This window comes from Brachyhypopomus gauderio, chromosome 4 (genome assembly GCF_052324685.1).
Source record: "Brachyhypopomus gauderio isolate BG-103 chromosome 4, BGAUD_0.2, whole genome shotgun sequence".
NCBI classification, from domain to species: domain Eukaryota; kingdom Metazoa; phylum Chordata; class Actinopteri; order Gymnotiformes; family Hypopomidae; genus Brachyhypopomus; species Brachyhypopomus gauderio.
Window position 1 is genome coordinate 19,277,956 of NC_135214.1, and position 23,534 is coordinate 19,301,489.

Below are 23,534 nucleotides of genomic sequence, written 5' to 3' on the forward strand. Positions count from 1 at the left end.
CCCTCCAGGGTGCGAACCGTGGGGGGGGGAGCTGTGTGTGGCTCAGGCGTGATAGGAAATGAATGTGGCTGCCACCAGAGGCAAAAGGGATTTTTGCTCTGGGCCTCTTGAGTTTGAACGCAGGTGCTTGGAGTTAGTTAGTGATTACTGTTCGCTTGCAAAACACTTAGATTGTGACACTTCCATAGTTGTAAGCTGTATTTCACCTCCGTGGGGGTGGTGGTGGTGGGGGGTGGTGGTGGTGGGTGGTGGGTGGGGGTGGTGGTGGTGGTGGGTGGTGGGTGGGGGTGGTGGTGGGTGGGGGGTTGGTGGTGGGGGTGGTGGTGGTGGGTGGTGGTGATGGTGGGGGTGATGGTGGGTGGTGGGTGGTGGTGGGTGGTGGGGGTGGTGGGTGGTGGGTGGTGGTGGGTGGTGGTGGTGGTGGTGGTGGTGGTGGTGGTGTTGGTGGGTGGTGGTGGTGGTGCAGGGTTATTGTGCAAGTGTGTCTCTTGCTTTTAGCAGCTTTCTTTTATACTGCCTCCAGCTGGATGGCAGCGATGGAAACAATGTTTTTGATGTTCCCCTTGTTCCATTCTAACTGAATTTAACTGTCAATAATATTTGTTTAACCGTTGTGTGTGTTTGTGGGGTGGGATTAGTATAATTTTTTATTTATTTTGGGTCCAGGTTTAAACGGTGCAGTGAATGGCAATGGCAAAGCAAAGTCTGCTTCCTCTGGGGCAAGCTCCACCTCCTCCTCACCCTCGCCTGCTCACACAACCGCTGAGTCCAAGATCCCCAAACCCGTCCTGGACCCCCAGACTGTCGGCCAGCCTCCCAGACCTGCTCCGATCCCGCCGAACCACAGCGTGACTCCCAAAGGCACACACAATCACTGCAAACCCCATAAACCTGCCAGCAAGGGCCAAAGCTGCAGTCGGAACCACAAGAACAAAACGGAAGAGGCCCAAGAAAAGACCAACCACAAAACAAACACGAAGGTAAAAACTGGATCAGTACCAGTGTAGACATGGCTGTAGCTAACCCCCCCCTAAACACACACACACTGATTCTGATCAGCCCGATTCCACACCTGGGGATGGTTTAACACCCACCCAGTTTTCTCTGGATTGTATTTGATCAGGTAAGCAGTATATGTTATAGATGTATTTTATTTGATATGATGGCATTATGAAGTACAGTGGTGAGTCTGTTGTCCCTGAACTGAGATCTCCAGGTATCTCCCTGTCATAAATCTGCCAGTAGATCTATTTTTGGAGAATAACTCTTGACATGTTTGCTGGAAGCATAGTTTAGATTGATGGGTGAGGTGCATGTATGTTGGGGGGGGTTGCGTTGTGCATGCGTGTGCCGTGCATGTGTGTGCCGTGCATGTGCACGCGCATGTCTGCACGCACGTGTGCGGCCCGTGCACTCCCGTCTGTGTGTGGGCTGACATTGATCGACACTTCTCTCCATTACAGGCACTGTGTAAGACAATGGCAGAGATTTCCAGCAACAGCGATAGCCAATCAGGAGCCAGCTCTGACAGCTCCAGTGACACACTCAGCAGCTTGGACTCTGTGGACCTGGAGGAAGAGGAGGATGATGATGATGATGATGATGATGAGGATGGGAGTATCGCCAGTGAAGACTCAGACTCGGAGAGAGAGCAGAACGCCAAGCGGAAGCTCAAGGTGTGTGTGGTCTTGACTGGCAGGAGTCCCTAAGGCAACAGTGGTGATGTGGTTATTACTTGCTCATCTTGTGTTATATGAATGCCTTGTTGACAGATGAGCTGTCAATAATCCCTAGCTGCAGTACATTGATTAATATGTTTTGAGGTCTTGTCAGTTTGTTGTCTTGAAAAACTTTGTAGCTTGAACAGCTTTGGAGTTTCGAAATGTCGAAGCATAAGTGGTGGTATGGGATAGAGGGGTGTGTGTGTAGGTGTGTGTGTGTAGATGTGTGTGTGTGTGCGCGCGCACATGTCAGATGTGTCTTTTCTGTAGTGATCAGTTGGTCAATTCATTGTGATGGGCGCGCATGTGTGTGTGTGTGTCATTGTGAGAAACATCAGCAATAATGGAATAGACTTTGTGACTCATCCCCGTCCTTTGTCCCACCCCCACAGACCGCCCGAGTGAAAGAGAGCTTTTCTATCGGAGCAGACATGCACTCCATGGATCCTCATAGTGGCCTGCTTGCCTCTTACTTCCCTGGGCAGGGCTCCTCAACGGCCCCTTCACTCTCTCAGGCGAGCCCCCTGCTCTTCAAGAGCTCCAGGCCCAGAGAGCATTCCAGCAAACACACCAGTGTGATCCAGGCTACGGGCCTGGCAGCCAGCAAGCTCGTCCCGCTCCTCCCCCATCCCGGCCAAGACCGAGACGCCTCCACCAAACCACCTGCGTCTCCTAAACCCCTGTGTCTCGCCTTGGCTCCGAAACCCCAGTCCCTTTCCTCCTCTCCCACGCCTCTTTCTCTGTCCTTATCCCCAAAGAATCGCTCCATCTCTCCGTCTCCGAAGCCGCTGTCTCTCACCCTCTCTCCAAAGCCTCCCTCCCTCTCCTCCTCCCCCAAACCCCCCACGCTCTCTCCCTCCTACAGGCCCATGGGCCTGGCCCCCTCCCCGACGCCCCCTTCTCCCAGACCCCCCTCTCTGCTGCCAGAAGCCCTGAGAGCGATGGGTAGGAATTCGCCGGAGAAGCCGCACGCCTTCAGTCAGCTCAAACAGGTGCCCTCCTCCTTCACGCTGGTCGCCGCCTCGTTTTCAAGGTTGTGGAGGTTTTTACTGTTAAAACGGTTCACGTCCTGTCGTGACAATGGTGCACAGTTCATTAGGACACTTTTCTTTAGGACAGTTTATATCCGTTATTCGTGGGGTGTACGTTCTTTTTTTCTTTTCTTTTTTTCACCATCCAGTAGTGAAAAGGTCAGAGCAGACAGCTGATTAACTGTCATTTGAATGCTTCTATAACAATGGCAGTGAAACTGCTACTCACTCACATCTTGTAATTACAACGACTATGGTGAGACTATTAGCATCTCAGTTGTATATTTATGGCTGTGATGTTATGGTATTATGTACTGCCATTAAAGTGTACGTTTACATAGTACTTGTGCCATGTAAGTTTGACTTTAGAGTCTTTAAAAAGACTTTAAAAGCAACTTAAGCTTTTAAATATGTATGTTTCACCATGAAAAACACAATGTTTGTTCAGCATGTTATGTTAATATCTCCATACGAGTTCACCACTGAACTGCTCCCATGATTTACATTACATTACAGTAAATCTTGAATAGCTGACAAATATCTTAATTCTCTGCGTTGTGTCTCTCCCTCTCACTGGCTCTCAGGACCCTTTCAGAATGATGTTCCAGCCAAGAGAAGAACAAGATGTGGGAAAACTCCTGAAAGAAACGGGGTCCCCCTCACCCCCCCTCCCTGCCCAACGCAGCCGTAAGCGCCCGCCCCCCCACGCCGCCCCCCAGCCACCCGGCCTCTTCCTTCCCTCGGCTGGGCCGGAGGGGGAGCACGCCAACGGCGCCGTGCAGGACGCCCCGCTGGCCCTGGTGGCAAGGCCCCGTCCACGCGCCCCCGGGGAGAAGAACCCGGCGCCGGGCGCCTCGCCCTGCTCCAGCGCGCCCATCAACCTGAGTACCGGACCCAAGGGCCGCTCGGGCGGACCGGCCGGCCCAGGGTGCGCCGCCGCTCCGTCCAGGCCGAGCCCGAGAGCGACCCAGCAGAAAGGCTTGGGGTCTGGGCGCGGGGCAGGACAGGGGACCCCGCACGGCCAGCAGCTCCAGTCCCTGGTGGAGATGTTCAGGGGAATGGAGTCAGACATTCCCAGCAGCAAAGACTCGGATGACACGGCGGAGGAAGAGGATGATGCGGAAGAGGAAGATGACAAAGATTCAGACGACAGTTTATCAGGTTTGCGCAGCTAAAATATCTATGCTCTGTGACTCCTGATGACTGACTGAATGATTAGTCATTTATTGAGGCATTGATTGAGGTTAGAATAATTAATTTTGTTTCAGCTTCATTTTACACTAGATTTGATGTTGGTTTCACCATTTTCACTTGTCCTGCAGATTCTGGCAGTAATCTTGACTCTGACTCTGACGATGATGAAGAGGATGATGACATTAAAGATGAGGACATGGAGACTGACACAGAAAGCGAGAGAACGCCACTCAAGCTCACCAAAAGCTCAGTCTCCTTCACGGACTCCTCCCCCAGCTCCGCCTCCCTCAACCTGCAGATCCATGCTGCTCATGCTATGCCTACGCCCACTATTGTATCCAGCTCTGGGGCCCTGGCCTATCACAGCACGCCATCTTCCTCATATAACCCGGCCACACCCCCAGGTACTAATGGCCTTCACTGCAGCTTAGCGACATCACAGCCTTGGGTGGAAAACTCAAAACTGCAAAGGAATACTTCAAAATGTCAAGTGCATGTTTTATGTGGCTACCCAAATTCATTCACTTGCGGAGAACACATCTCTTCATTTAAAATAGAAGAAAATACTTTCTATGACTTTTTGTTGCAGTACGCATGTGTTCACACACGCGTGTCTTTTTCACACCTAGGAAAAAGAAGAAGAGTGACCGATGAACAAGCCTTGCGAAGACCTCTTGAATATGGGTAAGACATCAGCTCCGTTTACGAGAATATTACCGAAACCACCCACCGTCCGGCGAACAAGTGTAGACTTGAAGGGTGGTGTGGTGAGTGTCGGTGCTGGAACAAGACAGACAGGAGACTGGGAGGGTTGACCTGGTGAGTGTCAGTGCTGGAACAAGACAGACAGGAGACTGGGAGGGTTGACCTGGTGAGTGTCAGTGCTGGAACAAGACAGACAGGAGACTGGGAGGGTTGACCTGGTGAGTGTCAGTGCTGGAACAAGACAGACAGGAGACTGGGAGGGTTGACCTGGTGAGTGTCAGTGCTGGAACAAGACAGACAGGAGACTGGGAGGGTTGACCTGGTGAGTGTCAGTGCTGGAACAAGACAGACAGGAGACTGGGAGGGTTGACCTGGTGAGTGTCAGTGCTGGAACAAGACAGACAGGAGACTGGGAGGGTTGACCTGGTGAGTGTCAGTGCTGGAACAAGACAGACAGGAGACTGGGAGGGTTGACCTGGTGAGTGTCAGTGCTGGAACAAGACAGACAGGAGACTGGGAGGGTTGACCTGGTGAGTGTCAGTGCTGGAACAAGACAGACAGGAGACTGGGAGGGTTGACCTGGTGAGTGTCAGTGCTGGAACAAGACAGACAGGAGACTGGGAGGGTTGACCTGGTGAGTGTCAGTGCTGGAACAAGACAGACAGGAGACTGGGAGGGTTGACCTGAATGCTGGCTTGGGCTTGGGCTGCTCTGCTAAAGCCATGGCACCTCCCCCGAGGGGCCGGAGGAGACCGGTCCTCCTTCTGGCCTCTGCCCTTCGTCCGTCCAGCCACTCATGGGCTCGTCCGTCTCTCGTGACCGTCTCTCGTGACCGTCTCTCGTGACCGGCCACAGGGACACGGTGGTGCGGTCACCACGGCTCTCTGGAGGTTTCCCAGGCACACGATTCACAGCTGGCCGACCCCGCCGAGACTCATTTGAATAACCGTGCCGCTCTGTGCCAAGTCCTGTGTGCCGGCCTCCGAGGACGGAGCACGACACCTTCACCAAAGTAGTCTGGGCAGGTGGGAGAGTCGCACTCAGACCCACTGCCATATGTTGCAGGTGTCCCAGACAAATGAGTTTGATTGTTTTGTCAGTTTTGTGTGCGTGTGTGTGTGTGTGTGTGTGTGTGTGTGTGTGTGTGTGTGTCTAACTGCTGTTCTCCGTGCCATTCCCCCCCCCCAGGTGGAGGAGAGAGGTTCGCATCCGCGGCGTCTGTGGGCGGATGCAAGGAGAAGTGTCCTACTACGCCCCCTGTGGCAAAAAACTGCGACAGTATTCGGACGTGATGAAGGTGAGGGCTTCGATCGTCTGCATTTTATTCTTGGGGCCTCTACACCTGCAGGACACCTGAAATCCTGACAAAGGAGCTCCTGATGAGTGAATGTGGTGAAAACCACGTGTGCGGTGCCTGTTTGGAGTGTCTTCTTCTCAAGCTGTCTCCGTTGTCCTTTTCCCTTGTAGTATCTAGCACGAAATGGAATAAGTGGGATCACACGTGATCATTTTAGCTTCAGCGCTAAAATAAGAGTTGGTGACTTCTATGAAGCCCGAGAAGGACCAGAGGTGATTAATATCTGATCTATTTCTGCATTCTTTTTTTTTTAGCAATATTCAGATTTTATTGGCTATATGCAGATATCACGGCCTTTTCAAGCCTGCTTTGAAGGACATGTGTCAGGCTGGCTGCAGAGACCATTTTGTAATGTTATGTTGTATGTGCAACAATTCAAAAGTCAGTTGTGCAACTGTTTAGCGGTTAGAGGGAATTTCTGAAATGGCAACTCTGAACAGGAAACACTGCTTTCTGAAATGATGAGAAGTGCTTAACTGCGAGCACCGCTAATGTGTGATCCTTTTTTTATTGGGGTTCTCTCTTACTCCTGATCTCATCTGTTATTTATGGCAGTGTTTACTGTGGAGAAAGCAGCACTGTGCTGACACTGCCCCTTTTGGGCAGGACTGTGCTGATCCGTGTCCTGCGTGCTGATTGGCTGGCCGTGTGCCGTGGGTTTGCAGGGTTTCCAGTGGTGTCTGCTCAAGAGCGAGGAGGTGGCGCCCCACGTCCACGCACTGGAGGGCCGCAGGGCCCGTCTGAAGAGCCAGGAGCCCCGGCGGACACCTGCCCCGTCCTCCGCCGACCCCGTCCGCCCACGCCACGGGAAGGGTAGGCAGCCAAACGTGGGCGAGCCAGACGCGGCCGGCGCCGTCGACCCCAAGCTCCTGCGTAAGCTGGAGGCCCAGGGTGAGAAGCCCCGCCCGGCCGGTTCCCGAATCTACAGTTACTATGCCTGTAACGTGAAACCGACGTGACCGGTACCGTCGTTTCTAAAAATCGCAGCTTGATTTTGTGCGTTATCACAGCCCTTGGCAAACGAGGCGCGTTCCACGGGGAGAGTTTGGCTGACGGGGCGAGAACAACGTGCTTCCTCCATTTCTGCTCATCAGCGTTTGTGGCCATTATGACAGGCAAAGGGCAGATGAGTGATCACCCTCCTCTTCCTCTTTTTCCCCGGGTCAGAGATCGCACGCCAGGCGGCTCAGCTGAAGCTGATGCGGAAACTGGAGAAGCAGGCACTTGCGCGCGCAGCCAAGGAGGCAAAGAGACAACAAGGTAAGACAGCCCAGCGAAGCGGTGGGGACACCCCTCTGTCTGTGATGGTACGGCCCGCCGAGCACTACATTTAATGGCGCATGCTGCTGAGAACCTGTAGAGTTATCTGTCTAGTTACTCAGCTGAGGTCCACAGGGAGCAGTTTCAAGCCGATCCCTTCCGTAGTGTGATCACGTCGGGCCCTCCTCTTACTCAGAGGTGTGCTGGCCTTCAGACCCCATGTCTCCTCTCCATCTGTCCCCGAATCCTTTAATTCGCACTGCTATCTCCATGTCCAGCTGGAGGCCCGTGCCTCTTGGCTAGCTCATCATGCCAAAATAAAAGTCCCGAGTGGACCCAAGCCTCTGTGGTGTCGTTTCAGCGCTGCTGGCGGCCGAGGAGAAGCGCAGGCAGAAGGAGCAACTGAAGCTTCTGAAGCAGCAGGTAAGGAACCATCTATGTGCTCCTCAGAGAGCCGCACGGCCCCCGCACCCCCGCACCGCCGTCATTAGTGGGGCCCGAGTGTTAATACCGCACACTCAGAACACGCAGACACACACGAGAGGCCGGTGGCTGCACAGGAAGGGCCAGTCAGTCTGTGGGCACACGCATCCCGCTCTCAGGGCTCTTTCAGCTCGTATAAGGATCAGCTATGCAGCCTTGACTCTGTGTTTAATATAGTCAAGGCCCACCTGCCTCGCTGAGCACCTGAACACCATCTACCTCACTCTCCTCTTCTCTGCCTCTCCCCACCTCTCTCTGCGTCTCCCCAACAGGAGAAAATCAGGAGAATAGAACAAATTCGTATGGAGAAGGAGCTTCGAGCTCAACAGATACTAGAGGTAAAAAGACGCAAGCCTACATTTGATCTACTTTCTCTTTTAAGGGCTCTAATTACGATTAATGACGGTAATAATAATAATGACCTTTTATACATATGGCACCTAATATTAAGGTGCTTTGTGCAGAGCCAAATCCAATGCAAAAAAAAAAAAGAAAACTGAAAAGTGATTGGTTATAATAAATCTTCCCAGGCATTACGTCAGATCTTGTTGTCGTGCGAATAACCGAGTCTTTATCAGCAGTATGGGTGTTGAGGAGCGCTAACGTCAGGGCCTCGTAGAGCGGGCTACCGTTACCTTCTGGCCTAAAGCCGCCATGCTTGGCCAGTCAGGCCAGTAGGCTTTTCCCCAGCATATAATTACATATTTAAATATAAACTTTAATTATTCTTTCTTGGTTTTGCGTCTCCTTAAATCTCTTGGAGTGTTTTGCCATTTTCGAGTTAATGGGATCAAAGAGTGATTGGCTTCTGATGTGGAGTACATGCTTGTAATATTAAACAGCCATTTCCACACAAGACGCTCAGTTTACTCCCCCCCCCCCCCTCCTCTTTTGTTAAACAAGAAATAAGACCCTTACTGTTAAGAATGCTGTTGAACAGCAATTATCAAAATGTCCTTGTCGGGTTGAATACTTCCACCAACGTTCCCCTCGTATTATTGAGTAACAAGTATCTGCTACCTCGCATCGCCCCAGTGCATTCTGGGTCAGTGGTGTGTTCTGAGTCACGTGTTGAAACGGCTCTGGGGCGGCGCTCAGCGGGACACACCTGCCTCGAGAAAGAATCAAAATAAGTGATCGATAGTACACAGGATTCATGGATTTATGATGCTGGAGCATTAATGATGTTAGATCGGTGCTAGTTTACTGTTCAGCTCTCTAAATAAAGGAGCGTAAACGCTGCCCCCCCCCCCCCCACCTTCTCTTACAGGCAAAGAGAAAGAAGAAGGAGGAGGCTGCCAATGCTAAAATACTAGAAGCTGAAAAACGGATTAAGGTGAGGGATTTGACTCCGCACCTGGCAACCTTCCTATGGTTTACAGGAGCACCTTAGACAGATGTATTCATTAGTACCTTCAGCGAAGGGTGCCCTTTAGAACCACTCGTTCTTAACCTGAAGGCTATATGCGTTCCTCTCTTAACCAACACAGTTTCGTTCTCTGCTAAGTGAGTGGATGAGCCATTGGTATGTGGTTTAGCTCTTTCTCTCAGACGAGCGCGCCTCCCTTCTGCCTGTGCAGACGGCTGCTCTCCTGTGTTTATTCTCCACATTTCCACTTCACTGCACACACGCACACCCACAGACGTAGGCATATGCGCACACGCGCACAACTCCTCCATTCAACACGCTCGCCAGTCAAACACCATGGATTTCTCCGCAGAAATAGAAAGAGAAAGGCTGTCTTTTTGCAGTTGGTCTCTCTCTCTCGTGTGTGTGTGTGTGTGTGTGTGTAGGTGTGTAAATGTATTTATTTAAGCTGTCTCTCTGCAGGAGAAGGAGCTACGCAGACAGCAGGCCATGATTCTGAAGCAACAGGTACCTCTTGGCAGGCCGTGCTGCAAACGCACCACTCGGTCTCCCCGAGTTCAGCTCCCGTCTGCTCGGAGAAGGGCTCTCGATCACAAACACCGCACACCTCTCCGCTGAATACCTCCAGCGCCTCTACGCCCATCTTTTCATTCATTCTCTATTCTAATGGTGTTTAGGGTGCCACTGGCTTGTGGTTTACTGGACTGTAATTTTTGTTTTCTGTCTTAATCCTTTGCCAACTCTTTCTGGCAGGAGTTGGAGAGGCATAGACTAGATATGGTATGGGTATGTTTACTTTTGTACATCTCCCACCACGCTGTGACTTGGTTGTGATGTGGTTGTCCATCGTGCTGCTTGTCAGGCTGCCCCCCCCGCGCCCCCCTTGCATGGCTCTCCGTGTGCCGCCCGTACATCTGTCTGTCTATTCCAGGGAGGGAGAAGTCTTCTAAATAGAAATACAGAACGTCTTGAGTAGATCAGGACCAAGTCTCGCCCTGCGTTCAGTAATTTATTCAAAACATGACATTCACACCACCAATATGTATTAGATTCTGATTTATTTAATTTGATTTATGTATGTTCACAGTGCCAAATAAATGCAACACATGCACTTTTAAAACTGCATTTTTTGGCCATTAAAGTATTTATTGATTTTATGAAACATTCAGCTCCTTTTCTTGCAACCCCTGCACATTATAGGATTACATGTAAAGACTGGGCCCACCTGGAGCCATGCACACTAGGCACCAGACACTCCCTTCTGACAGGCCCGGTCCGGCCCTCGGAGCAGCGCTTGTTCGGCGCGGTCAGCGCGTGGCCCCGCCCACCCCGCAGGGAGACCCGTCCGCTGTCGTGGGTCGTGCGGAGGATGAGAGCAGACGTGGCTTTTGCGGCTTTGCTCTTCACGCCTAGCCGCTCGAGAACAAACCGCTGTCCTGGGCTGTGCTCTGCGTCTGTGCTCTGCGTCTGTGCTCTGCGTCTGTGCTCTACGTCTGTGCTCTACGTCTGTGCTCTACGTCTGTGCTCTGCGTCTGGCCTTCTTCCCCGCGTCCCCCCCCCCCCCCCCCCCCTTTTTTTTTTTTTTTTCTTTTTGCACGGTTGACTTGATTTTTGCTTGTCGAGCTTAACTAAATCAACTAAAACCTGGCCACTTTGGTTTTTCCCATTTATGTATTTGCATTATTCTCACATGCTAAGGTCATGCTATACTGATTTTAGCCTACTTTTCATATTTCTCTTTCATCCTCCTCTCTCTCTCTCTCTCTCTCTCTCTCTCCCTCTCTCCCTCTCTCTCTCTCTATTTTCCTGTTCTTTCCTTGATGGTTACTGGTGTCTTTGTGGTGTTTTAGGAGCGAGAGAGACGGAGGCAGCACATGATGCTGATAAAAGCCATGGAGGCCCGAAAGAGAGCAGAGGTGTGACCACCCTACCCAACACTCGCTGGGTATCAGACCTGTGTGTGTGTGTGTGTGTGTGTGTGTGTGTGTGTGTGTGTGTGTGTGTGTGTGTGTGTGTGTGTGTGTGAGCGTGTGTGTGTGAGCGTGTGTGTGTGAGCGTGTGTGTGTGAGCGTGTGTGTGTGAGCGTGTGTGTGTGAGCGTGTGTGTGTGAGCGTGTGTGTGTGAGCGTGTGTGTGTGAGCGTGTGTGTGTGAGCGTGTGTTTGTGAGCGTGTGTGTGTGAGCGTGTGTGTGTGAGCGTGTGTGTGTGAGCGTGTGTGTGTGAGCGTGTGTGTGTGAGCGTGTGAGCGCGTGTGCGTGTGAGCGCGTGTGCGTGTGAGCGCGTGTGCGTGTGAGCGTGTGTGTGTGAGCGTGTGTGTGTGAGCGTGTGTGTGTGAGCGTGTGTGTGTGAGCGTGTGTGTGTGAGCGTGTGTGTGTGAGCGTGTGTTTGTGAGCGTGTGTTTGTGAGCGTGTGTGTGTGAGCGTGTGTGTGTGAGCGTGTGTGTGTGAGCGTGTGTGTGTGAGCGTGTGTGTGTGAGCGTGTGTGTGTGAGCGTGTGTGTGTGAGCGTGTGAGCGCGTGTGCGTGTGAGCGCGTGTGCGTGTGAGCGCGTGTGTGTGTGAGCGCGTGTGTGTGTGAGCGCGTGTGTGTGTGAGCGCGTGTGTGTGTGAGCGCGTGTGTGTGTGAGCGCGTGTGTGTGTGAGCGCGTGTGTGTGTGAGCGCGTGTGTGTGTGAGCGCGTGTGTGTGTGAGCGCGTGTGTGTGTGAGCGCGTGTGTGTGTGAGCGCGTGTGTGTGTGAGCGCGTGTGTGTGTGAGCGCGTGCGTGTGCGTGCGTGAGCGCGTGCGTGTGCGTGTGAGCGTGCGTGCGTGTGTGCGTGTGAGCGTGTGTGCGTGTGTGCGTGTGTGCGTGTGTGCGTGTGTGCGTGTGTGCGTGTGTGTGTGAGCGCGTGTGTGTGTGAGCGCGTGTGTGTGTGAGCGCGTGTGTGTGTGAGCGCGTGTGTGTGTGAGCGCGTGTGTGTGTGAGCGCGTGTGTGTGTGAGCGCGTGTGTGTGTGAGCGCGTGTGTGTGTGAGCGCGTGTGTGTGTGAGCGCGTGTGTGTGTGAGCGTGTGTGTGTGCGTGTGTGTGCGTGTGTGTGTGCGTGTGTGCGTGTGTATGAGCGTGTGTGTGAGCGTGTGTGTGAGCGTGTGTGTGTGTGTGTGTGTGTGTGTGTGTGTGTGCTTCTCTATTAATCCCAACTCTACTACTGTCAGTCACTTTCACTCTCCCTCTTTCAGCTTCCACCTTTGCCTCCACTCCTAAATTGTAAAATCTTATAACCGCCCCTCGGTTCCCTCCCCTCGACGGGGGCCGCTCAGGCTCGGTGTCGTTCTCGGGCCGGGACCCTGCGCTCACCCGCCCTGCTCTGCTCCGTCCGCAGGAGAGGGAGCGCCTGAAGCAGGAGAAGAGGGATGAGAAGAGACTGAATAAGGAACGCAGGCTGGAGCTGCGGCGTCTGGAGCTGGAGATGGCCAAGGAGCTGAACAAGCCCAACGAGGACATGTGCCTGGCGGACCACAAGGTGACGCCCTCGCCCTGGAGCGCCCAGTCATGGTGCTGCTCACACCAAGGTCACGGGTTCCAATCCCAGGGAACACCGTCACGGTTTGCACTGATAAATCAGTAATTTGCTCTGGATTACAGCGTCTGCTGAATACCACTGATGTAAATGAATTTGTGCTCATCTGACAATCGAGAGCTTTGATTGGATGGCAGTGTGTTCCTTCGTTACCTTACACGCTGGATCTGAGGCTGTTGCACAGGGATGTTTATCGCAGCACTGCCATCTAGTGGCCGCGTGGCGTGCTTCATCTCGCTGTGGATAACATCTACAGTATAGCAAAGTCCATAGGGCCTGCGACAGGGCAGCCATTTCTTTCATGTAGGGGGTAAAAGTCGCATGAACCCCTCCCTGTTCCCATCCTCTCCCCCCTACAGGCTCTCCCCGAACTGCCCCGTCTGCCCGGCCTGGTTCTGCCCGGCGGCTGCTTTGCGGACTGCCTGATGGTGCTGCAGTTCCTGCGCTGCTTTGGGAAGGTGCTGGGGGCGGAGGGGGGCGTCCCGGCCCCGACCCTGCACACCCTGCAGGCCGGCCTGCTCAACCTGGGCCCCAGCGCCGCGCTCCTGCAAGAGCTGCTCGTCCGCCTGCTCTCCGCCGCCGTGTGCGACCCGGGTCTTCCCCCGGGGCAAAGGGTGAGGCCCACGCACCACGCACGCCCACCGCCCGGGATCTGCCCCGTCTGCTTATGGATTAGTCAGAAGGCTCACAGGGTCCTTCCCATTACAGGCGTGATCACATTCCTGTCTTTCTGTTGAGACGTTGCTGCTATGCAGCTGTTGAGTCCCGTGTGTGTAGACCACCTTCACGCGTCTACCCCTCACAGCCTCTGGCGTGCTCACTCCACCATTACTGTGTGCGTTTGATTCACGCTCGCCGTCTGTTCTTGGGATGTAAATGTGCAGACTTCTCTTCCCACAGGCCTGACTTTGATTTCTCTTTCTGCAGACAGTGCAATTTTTCTTCCCTAATGGAGTTCCATCATTCTGAGCTCAAATAATTTGAGCTTTAATCGGCTCTTTTGTGAAATTAAACAACAAAATTGCCAAACTTCTTATGGGTCTGTTTTTCCCTTAGTTCCAGTACTCCAATCTTATGTTAGTCAAAATTTCCTTTGAGAAATTAAACAACAAATTTCTACAACCGGTCCTGCTTTTAATTACTTCAAATAATAGGTACTTTAATGTAGGCACCACATTATTATTACATTGTGTGTGTGTGTGGTATGCTAGGCCAAAACTGCTTTGGGGGAGCATCTGTCCAGCGTGGCGATAAACCAGGACAACGTGTCTGAGATCCTGCACATCTACATGACTGCACACTGCGGGCAGACGGAGCTGGCACCTCTGGCCGAGAGCCTGAAGACCAAGGCCTTCCAGGCACACACACCGGTGCAGAAGGCCTCCATGTTGGCCTTCCTGGCCAATGAGCTGGCCTGCAGCAAGAGCGTGGTCACGTAAGCCCCGCCCCTCCTATACCCGCCAGACAAATCCCAAACGGCACGCCAACCTCGGCGTCGTTTCACGCTGTTCCGTGGCGATGGCTGTTCCGTGTCACAACTCTTGTCTCTCTGGTTTTCGTGCAGTGAAATCGACAAAAATATTGACCATATGACGAACCTGCGGCGAGACAAATGGGTGGTGGAGGGCAGCCTTCGCAAGTGAGTATCTCCCCCGAGCCCTGTGAGGACGGAGAGGAGAGCTGCTCCACTACAGGAGTGATGGGGCAAGACTGACCGTGTGCGTGTGTGCGTGTGTGCGTGTGTGTGTGTGTGTGTGTGTGTGCGTGTGCGTGCGTGCGTGTGCGTGCGTGTGTGTGCGTGCGTGCGTGCGTGCGTGCGTGCGTGCGTGCGTGCGTGCGTGTGTGTGTGTAGGCTGAGGAGCATCCATGCCAAGCGCACGGGGAAGCGTGAGAGCGGCGTGGGCGGTGACGACGGTCAGGCCCTGGGCACGCCGAGCGCAGGACGCAAACGCAAGAGGAAAGCGGGAGACAGCGAGGATGATGATGATGAGGATGATGACAGTGATGACCAAGTAGAGGAGGAGGAAGAAGAGGAGGAAGAAGGGGGGAAGAAAGGAAAGAAAGCAGAGGCATGTGAGGATGAGGTACGAGGGACCACTCCATCTCCACCACACCGGGGCAGGGGCACATCCTACACTCACATTCTGATTCTACACCGGGGCAGGGGCACATCCTACACTCACATTCTGATTCTACACCGGGGCAGGGGCACATCCTACACTCACATTCTGATTCTACACCGGGGCAGGGGCACATCCTACACTCACATTCTGATTCTACACCGGGGCAGGGGCACATCCTACACTCACATTCTGATTCTACACCGGGGCAGGGGCACATCCTACACTCACATTCTGATTCTACACCGGGGCAGGGGCACATCCTACACTCACATTCTGATTCTACACAGGGGCAGGGGCACATCCTACACTCACATTCTGATTCTACACAGGGGCAGGGGCACATCCTACACTCACATTCTGATTCTACACCGGGGCAGGGGCACATCCTACACTCACATTCTGATTCTACACCGGGGCAGGGGCACATCCTACACTCACATTCTGATTCTACACCGGGGCAGGGGCACATCCTACACTCACATTCTGATTCTACACCGGGGCAGGGGCACATCCTACACTCACATTCTGATTCTACACCGGGGCAGGGGCACATCCTACACTCACATTCTGATTCTACACCGGGGCAGGGGCACATCCTACACTCACATTCTGATTCTACACCGGGGCAGGGGCACATCCTACACTCACATTCTGATTCTACACCGGGGCAGGGGCACATCCTACACTCACATTCTGATTCTACACCGGGGCAGGGGCACATCCTACACTCACATTCTGATTCTACACCGGGGCAGGGGCACATCCTACACTCACATTCTGATTCTACACCGGGGCAGGGGCACATCCTACACTCACATTCTGATTCTACACCGGGGCAGGGGCACATCCTACACTCACATTCTGATTCTACCCTCAGTTGATCAGTTACAGTCTTACAGTTACTCTTGTTTGTTACCTTTGCTATTGGACAGTCATAAAGTCTGTGCTAAACTGTAAACAAGCTACAAGTGTAACTGTAAACAAGCTACAGTACATAATTAGGGTTACCCAGAATCAGAGCTGCAATATAGTTTCTAAATTGGTTTTCATTACAACTGAGGTTAATACATTTAACTGGGGGATTATTATCATTCATTTATTATTACCAAGGTTGGATTTGTCTTACAATTTCTCCAAAGTGTGGGTTGTAAGATTTAAGGAATGACACATAATACATCTAACATTTCTTTGTCAGAATTCTGAAAAAAGACCCCCGAGTAGGTGCTGTGGTTATAAAGTCACACAGGAATCCAGTAGAGCGACTGAGATTTTGTTTTGTGGTATTTTGTTTTGTATTGTGGTATATGAAAGTGGGTTTATGTGCTTCATCCTTAAGTGTACTAATAAAAGCTGACGGCGGTTTTCAGGACGAAGGTGACCAAACGGCCAGCGTGGAGGAGCTGGAGAGACAGATTGAGAGGTTAACCAAGGTAGACTGTCTCCTGCAACACACAACTCGCCCAAAATATTCACCCGCCGGAGGCAACGCTGCCTTAAATAAACCATTCTCACGCGCCACATTAACCGGCTAGAAAATGGCCTCCTGTTCTACCTTCAGACTTTTTGAAACTCGCAGGCTTAATGCATCTTCTGCCCGATAAACACTCATTTGGGATTGAATTTTTTAATTAATGTGAATAATGGCCTGTATACACATTTTCATGTGTAAATATACAATCAAGCCAAATGAAATAATCCCGTAATCCCACGCGGGTAATGACATTGGCACTCTGGAGGTCCTGTGGCGGTGAGCGGGACGGCGGGTGGTCCTCACGCCCCTCTGTCTCGTCTCCCCTAGCAACAGAGCCAGATCCGCCGGAAGCTGTTTGAGTCGTCTCACTTGCTGCGCTCCATGATGTTGGGGCAGGACCGCTACAGGAGACGCTATTGGGCACTGCCCCAGTGTGGGGGCGTGTTCATCGAGGCCATGGAGAGCGGGGAGGGTAAGTCCCGCCTTCCTCTTACCCTGCACACCATTTTATTTGTAGCCAACACCAAAAATGGGATCCAGATGGAAATGCTATATTTGTTCAGTACCGTATTTTATTGTTTTTGTTTGCTTTTATGTGTCAATCTCCACCCGTTTTCTACCCTGTGTGCTCTTCTTGTATGTGAAATAGGTTTGAGTTCAGTCTGTGTATGAAATGTGCAATAGAAATAAACTGGCTTTGCATTTACAGCCACTTCGTTGCGACCCGTCTCCTCGTGACCAGCCGTGCTTGAGTTGTGCTCTTCTGTCGCTCAGGTGCAGAGGAGCTCCAGAGGGAGAGGGAGAGATTGCAGAGTGCCCATGGCCTCCTGCTGAAGGAGGAGCCCGTGGAGAAGCCTCTGTTCACCAGCCCCGAGGTGAAGCGTGAGACGCCCTCTCCCGAGCCGCCGCAGGAGAAAAACTCTCTCAACCTGTTCCTGCAGAAGCCGGGCTCCTTCTCCAAACTCAGCAAACTGCTGGAGGTGGCGAAGATGGTTCCTGAGCCCAGCGTCCACCCCCACGCCCCTCTCCTGACTCCTCCTCATTTGCCTACAAATGCTCAAACTGCATTTCCCACCATCCCCTCTCCCATCTCGAACCAGGAAGTTAAATCTGAGCCCAGTGCTCCCCTCCTGATTCCCGCCTACCTCGGCAACCTACAGCAACAGCTCCACAGTGACCAGCTCTACCGGGCTCTGACGGAGAACAATGCTCATTGGTTCAGCCTGCTGCCACGTTCGCCATGTGACGCGGCGTCTCTGACCGCCAGTCAGATCCCTCCACCATCGTCCTCGCCTCAGCCCCGCAGTGCCAAAGGCCAGTCGCCCACCACCAGCAACCCCGGGATCGCCTCCTCTCTGTCCCCCGACTCCAGCCAGACAGCCGCCTCCGTCACCAGCCCGTCCTGCACCGCCACGCTGGCCAGCGGCTCCCTGGCAGCTCTGCAGGTGTGCACCGCCTTTCTCTTCCCTTCCTCTTTATCCGCCGTGTCGTGTTGTGAGTTTCTGAACTGTGACTTGATGAAATGCCCTCGTAAAAGTTTCTTCCTGTCGCTGCGCAGATGAAGGCCGCCACGCCCGTAATTGGCCTCCCCTTGTGTCCCTGGCCCACGGCTTTTCCCGGGTCAAACGTGGCCTTCGGTGGCCTGACCATGCCATCCTTGCTGGGCGGGGCGTACGCCCCTGCAGAGGGAACGGGGAACCCCTTCCTGCTGTCTGCTGGCGTGGCTGCTGTTAAGAGTGAGTCTCCAGGACCAGGTGGTGAGAAACCCCCCACAGCGCCCTCGCCTGTTCTGGAGGTCACCAAGAACCAGGACCTCACCTCCCCCCAGCCTATCCCAGAAGGTAATGGAGCAGCTTCACACGAGTGTCTCATCGAAGCTTTGTACCATTTGTTTAAATTCATTCTAATAACGTGTGTGTATGTGTGTGACAGAGATGCTGAGAGGCTGGTGGAAGGTGTCTAGCTCTGAGGAGTTGAGCAGCATAGTGAACGCATGTCACCCCCGTGGTGTGAGAGAGAGAGTCCTGCAGAAACAGCTCCAGAAACACATGGAGTCCATCACACAAGTGTGTGCCAAGAACAAAGACGGTAAGCCAGCCGCAGCACGCCAGCCGCGCTCACCGCCACTGTGGTGTGTGTCGGTCGTTTAGAGTCCAACCAAGTCTGTGCATTCACCTTTCTTCCCCTTGAAGTCAATGAATTAACTGGCCCGTCAGCATGAAACCTCTTGGCTGCTGACACAGGACAACAGATTTTTTGTGAATGTGTGCGTGCTTGCGTGTGTGTGTATGTGACGTGTGTGTGTGATGTGACGTGCAGCTGCCGTGATGGACGTGGAGGAACTGGGGCGGAGGCAGGTGTGTGAGGAGACGGTGCGGGGCTGGTGTGTGGAGGAACACGCTATGGACCAGGACATCTCCGCACTCCAACAGGTGGAGGAGTTGGAGCGCAGGGTGGCCTCCGCCAGCCTGCAGGTCAAGGTGAGCGCCTCCGCCTGCCCCTCGGGCCCCAGCCGGGTCGGGACTCGCCGGCGGGACCCGCTGACACCGCTTCTCTCCCCCCGTGTCTCGCAGGGCTGGCGTCCCGCCGAGCCGCAGTCCCTCAGAGGAGACCTGCTCTACTACGAGCACAAAAGCCCGGGTGGGGCCGAGGCGACCAGGTCGGACGCGGGCGTAGCGCGCCGCGCCAACAACCCGCTGGACATAGCGGTGGCGCGCCTGTCCGAGCTGGAGCGCCACATCGAGAGAAGGTACCTGAAGAGTCCTTTAGGCATCACCATTCAGCTCACTGTGGATAACGTTGGCATGGTGACCATACCGGCTCCTGCACCATCCCATAATGCCGATGGTGACGGGTAGGTGGCCCAGGATCACGACACCCTCCAGCACCGCGCCTCTCGCTCTCTCGCTCGGGGGAGGGGGGAGGGGGGATTACACCACTGGCTCCAGCCGGGGGTCTTGCTCCGCCTTTCCTGCAGACCCCTCCCTCTTCTGTGTTTATGGCTTTGTGCTGCACTGTGGGACCCTGGTGCGCTGGAACACCTCTGTGCATCCGCACTTGCGACCCTGTATTTCGGGCATGGGGCACCGCAACGTGGCTCTGTGGGGCTTTGTGGATTCACTCTGTTGTGGTGGCCGCAGCTTGCGTGTGTGTGTGTGTGTGTTTGTGTGCCTGTGCGGTGTGTGTCCTTCTGCCTTGGCATGGGCCCCCCGCACTGTTAACACGGCTGCCTGTGAGAACGCCCCGCTGCACTCACTCCTTTGGACACACCTTCTAACGGCACCTTCTTTTGAGACGTTGTGTTCCCGGCCGGGTGAAGTGTTGAGCGTTGACCCCTGCCTGCTCCCGTCCGGCAGGGCGGAGGAGGAGGTGGCCCCAGGGATGAAGCAGTGGAGGAGGGCCCTGGGGGAGGCGCGCAGCGGAGCACAGCTCTCCCTCTGCCTGCAGCACCTGCAGCGCTCCATCGCCTGGGAGAGGTCCATCATGAAAGTGGTGAGCAGACGCACCTCCTCACCCTCACCCTTCTGTTGTGGTCACGTCATTTGCACTTTTCTAGTTCTTGGTTGCTGCGAATAAATGATCGAGTGTTCAGACTTATCCCCAGGCTGGTTAAGACCATCCTTTCCTGCCGTGGCTGAGGCCCCCTGCTGGGCAGCGGGAGCACTGCCCCGCTCCTGCTGGTCCTGCTGGTCCTGCTGGTCCCGCTGGTCCCGCTGATGGTGCCGCTCTGCTGTGTTCCCAGTACTGCCAGATATGCCGTAAGGGAGACAACGAGGAGCTTCTGCTGCTGTGTGACGGCTGTGATAAAGGATGCCACACCTACTGCCATAAGCCCCAGATCACCACCATCCCCGAGGGAGACTGGTTCTGCCCTGCCTGCATCACTAAGGTGCCTGGCTCCCCACACAGCTGCTGAATAAACATGCACAAATACACTCTGACTGTGTTGGATGAGCTGCAAAGCAGGAATCCCCATTACCTTCAGCACGATGTTAGAAATCATCAGTTAACCAGAAACAGTAAACAAATAAACAATAGGCATGTGTGCTCATACAGGAGAGGGTGACTTTTAAATCAGTTAATAAGATTAAGATTAGAATGTACAATATTGGAGCTAATACATTAGCTGGAGTGCTACTGCGTCTCTGTGCAGGCAAGCGACCCATCCCAGACGGGCAGGAAGCAGACCTGCCGCCCTGCTGGAGCCGGAGCCGGAAAGAAGCTTCCGGAGGCCAAGCGCAACAAGCGTGGGGGCGTGGCAGGGGAGGGCTCGGAGGAGGAGTCCACCAGCGCCAGCAGCACGCCCAAGAAGGCAGGGAAGGAGGCGCAGAAGAAGAAGAAGGCAGAGGAGGCCCCGCCCCCCGAGCCCACCCAGCAGGAGAGCCCCGTCCGAGCCAAGAAAGCCAAAACGGCCCGGGACAACAGTAAAGACCTGGAGCTGTGCAGGTAGCACATGCATGTCACACACACACACACACACACTTTTCACATTTAACCCTGCGATAGTGGCCTGGAGAGTGTGGTGTTGGTGTCTGCAGGCTGTTGCTGGCGGAGCTGCTGTCTCACCAGGACGCCTGGCCGTTCATGATACCCGTCAACCCTAAATCCGTTCCTGGATACCGCAAAGTCATCAAGAAGCCCATGGACTTCTCCACCATCCGGGAGAAACTCGCCAACAGCCAGTACGTGTCTGCAGCATCACACTGCTAATGCAATTCTGTAACATTTGAAGAATATACTGGCTTTAACGGTGCCGGGGTTGTTCTGGAGAGTATTGTGTGGGTATGTTAGCAGAATCTCTATAATGGACTTGTAACAAAGGTGTAAAACTAGGTGTTTCTTTCTGATTTCAGATACCTAAACCTGGAGACTTTTATCATTGATGTTAACTTAGTTTTTGATAACTGTGAAAAGTTCAATGAGGATAATTCTGAAATTGGCCGCGCGGGACACAGCATGAGGAGGTTTTTTCAACGGAGATGGACCGAACTTTTACAACAGATGAACTAAAGCTGCTGCGTCTGAAGCTGGCCAAAAGGGCTCCGGCCCAGCGCCCAGACCCGGACACGGCTGCCTCCACACGGGGAAGCACTCGTTTGCAAAAGCTCCCTGACGCTCACCGATTTTCAACAGGGACCCAGAATACCAGCATTTCACCACTGTTTCTCATTCTATATGTGAAAGACTCGATTCCAAGACGGTGCAGTGTGACATGGTAAAACGCACCCACGTTGTTTCAGATGAAATGGGGTGTTTCAAAGTGCAATACCAATTCCAAGTCCATTTCCTTTAAAGAACTCCCATCCAGCTCTCTGTATTACAGCTGGGACTGACAGAGCTTTCCACTACCTGTAAATATATACTTTGTGTGGTTTTTTTTTTATATATATAAAAATATATAACCTTTATTATTACATTATATGTACTATTTAATTTTGTTAACTATTTATGATTAAACTTGTCTTCATTTTCTATGAAAAGGAAGAAATGGGAAAAAAATGCTTTAAAATCATAATGTTTTTTTTGTTTGTTTGTTTTGTTTTCATGAAAAAGTCCATGTAAGGAAAAAAGGTTACTGTAAAAATGTTTACACTGTTCGGTGCCTTAATGGTACCAGTAATACTGTAAGATTTGTCTACAAATGTAATCACAACATTGAGACTACTATGTGTATATAGTGTCCATGTATGGCCATATTTGTTCTGGAATATGTGAGTTGTACATAATGTTGCAAACATCCTTTATGCCTTAGATGAACTGTAGTGTTTAAGTTGTCTTGCCATGATAATGACTACAGTATTACGTGTACATGGCACTGTTGATTTCCTCAACCGTGGTCTCTTGCTCCTTTAATTAGTGCCTAGCGCGCCGTTGTTATTGAAAAATCATACATAAACAGACCTCAGACTTTTTCTTCCTTCTTTCGTCCCTGATTACCGCGCTGTTTTTAATTCCAACCTGAAAATAAGGACAGCTTGTGATGGCTGGAGCCTCCTTCGAGATGTAGGAACGCCTGTCTCCACATCTTTCACAGCTACTAGCCACGTGCCATTGCCTGGCATTTCAGCGTGCCCAGGGAATGCTAAGGAGACTCCTGACTGGCATTCTAGTTGGAGATGGCTCCACAACCCACCATGGATGGCGCCTGACGGAGCTCCAAGGGAATTTCAGCCTCTCTTCTGTTTGCGTTGACCAGACACCTAATCTGTGCTCCTGTTCTCTTTCAGTACCTTAAATCTTCCAGAAGACCCTCAAAGGCACCGTGGTTTACTACCCGTGTTGTAGTGTCTTCTTTTATTTTCACTGGCGCGGGTGAGGCGCAGATATAATAAAATTGTTTCTAAACTTCATGTGGGTTGCAGTATGTTGTATTTTACATATTTGTGCTTCACTTGTAAGAAAACAAGTACATTTCTAATAAACAACATGTCTGATCATCACTCCTGCCTTTAACACAAGGGGAAGACAAATCCACCCTTCTTATTCTGCTATTTTTTATCCACTTGTTCTTTATTCATGCTTTTTTTCATTTCTCCATCCTCCCATAAGTTGAATCCATTGATTTTATAACTCCATCAGCTGTATAGATGGTACTAAATCTGCTGTATTGACTCAACTGTACATATACTAAATATGGTCTTAAACAGCCTTTTATTTTCTCTTTGTTCATCCACCTGTTTCATCCCTCCATCTTCCCATAGGAATCCACTGATTTTATAACTCCATCAGCTGTAAAGGTAGACCAACCAAACATGCTGTGCTGATTGAACTTGTAGGCTCAGTCATACTGAAGGCACTCAGCTATCCACCCGTTCTATCTTCTCATTCATCCCTCCATCCTCCCACAGGAAACTTTTGATTGTATAGCTCCCTTAAATTTACCTGGACTCCCTCTACTCTTTGATCCGTTCATTCAGCCATTGATATTCTAACTTTCAGTTACAGAACAACTAAATTAGCTGTACTTACTGAACTATTGGGAACTACTACACTGATTATCAGAGAGGTTCACAAGAGCTACTTTCACCACTAACGGTTTCTGAACAGAGCGGAGAACATTCTCCATTCTCACCTTCACAGTCTCTTCCATAGTGGTTCTTGCAGCATTCCTGCTGATGCTGCTGCGGAGTGTTTCTAATTTTGTGATTGTTTTGCTAAATTATAAGTATTTACGTGCTGCTATTAACTTTTTGCCTTCCTCGACCATTTTCACAGGTAGGCAATGCACAGGTAGAACTAGTGCCTCTGCAACCTCGGTGTTCAGTAGTA

General features: G+C 52.3%; 1 protein-coding gene across 19 annotated transcripts in view; it reads left to right on the plus strand.

The window, feature by feature from the left end:
- Positions 1-22,615, plus strand: part of baz2bb (bromodomain adjacent to zinc finger domain, 2Bb) — a 60,531-nt gene extending 37,916 nt beyond the window's left edge. For 14 of the 19 annotated variants that reach the window (XM_077002913.1, XM_077002914.1, XM_077002916.1 and 11 more), the window contains 33 exons: positions 667-980; positions 1,464-1,676; positions 2,114-2,713; positions 3,337-3,913; positions 4,075-4,350; positions 4,576-4,630; positions 5,840-5,948; positions 6,119-6,220; positions 6,674-6,899; positions 7,176-7,268; positions 7,630-7,691; positions 8,024-8,089; positions 9,022-9,087; positions 9,583-9,627; positions 9,874-9,906; positions 10,971-11,036; positions 12,474-12,614; positions 13,031-13,285; positions 13,883-14,106; positions 14,236-14,310; positions 14,524-14,755; positions 16,162-16,224; positions 16,593-16,737; positions 17,040-17,710; positions 17,824-18,106; positions 18,198-18,353; positions 18,585-18,745; positions 18,839-19,119; positions 19,622-19,757; positions 20,008-20,154; positions 20,419-20,711; positions 20,804-20,947; positions 21,119-22,615. In XM_077002913.1, the coding sequence (XP_076859028.1) occupies positions 667-980; positions 1,464-1,676; positions 2,114-2,713; positions 3,337-3,913; positions 4,075-4,350; positions 4,576-4,630; positions 5,840-5,948; positions 6,119-6,220; positions 6,674-6,899; positions 7,176-7,268; positions 7,630-7,691; positions 8,024-8,089; positions 9,022-9,087; positions 9,583-9,627; positions 9,874-9,906; positions 10,971-11,036; positions 12,474-12,614; positions 13,031-13,285; positions 13,883-14,106; positions 14,236-14,310; positions 14,524-14,755; positions 16,162-16,224; positions 16,593-16,737; positions 17,040-17,710; positions 17,824-18,106; positions 18,198-18,353; positions 18,585-18,745; positions 18,839-19,119; positions 19,622-19,757; positions 20,008-20,154; positions 20,419-20,711; positions 20,804-20,947; positions 21,119-21,275 (6,467 nt within the window). In that variant the 3' untranslated portion in view covers positions 21,276-22,615. The remainder of the gene's footprint in view (positions 1-666; positions 981-1,463; positions 1,677-2,113; positions 2,714-3,336; positions 3,914-4,074; positions 4,351-4,575; positions 4,631-5,839; positions 5,949-6,118; positions 6,221-6,673; positions 6,900-7,175; positions 7,269-7,629; positions 7,692-8,023; positions 8,090-9,021; positions 9,088-9,582; positions 9,628-9,873; positions 9,907-10,970; positions 11,037-12,473; positions 12,615-13,030; positions 13,286-13,882; positions 14,107-14,235; positions 14,311-14,523; positions 14,756-16,161; positions 16,225-16,592; positions 16,738-17,039; positions 17,711-17,823; positions 18,107-18,197; positions 18,354-18,584; positions 18,746-18,838; positions 19,120-19,621; positions 19,758-20,007; positions 20,155-20,418; positions 20,712-20,803; positions 20,948-21,118) is intronic. The other 5 variants (XM_077002928.1, XM_077002915.1, XM_077002934.1 and 2 more) reach the window with 5 other exon arrangements.
- The last annotated feature ends 919 nt before the right edge of the window (positions 22,616-23,534 follow it).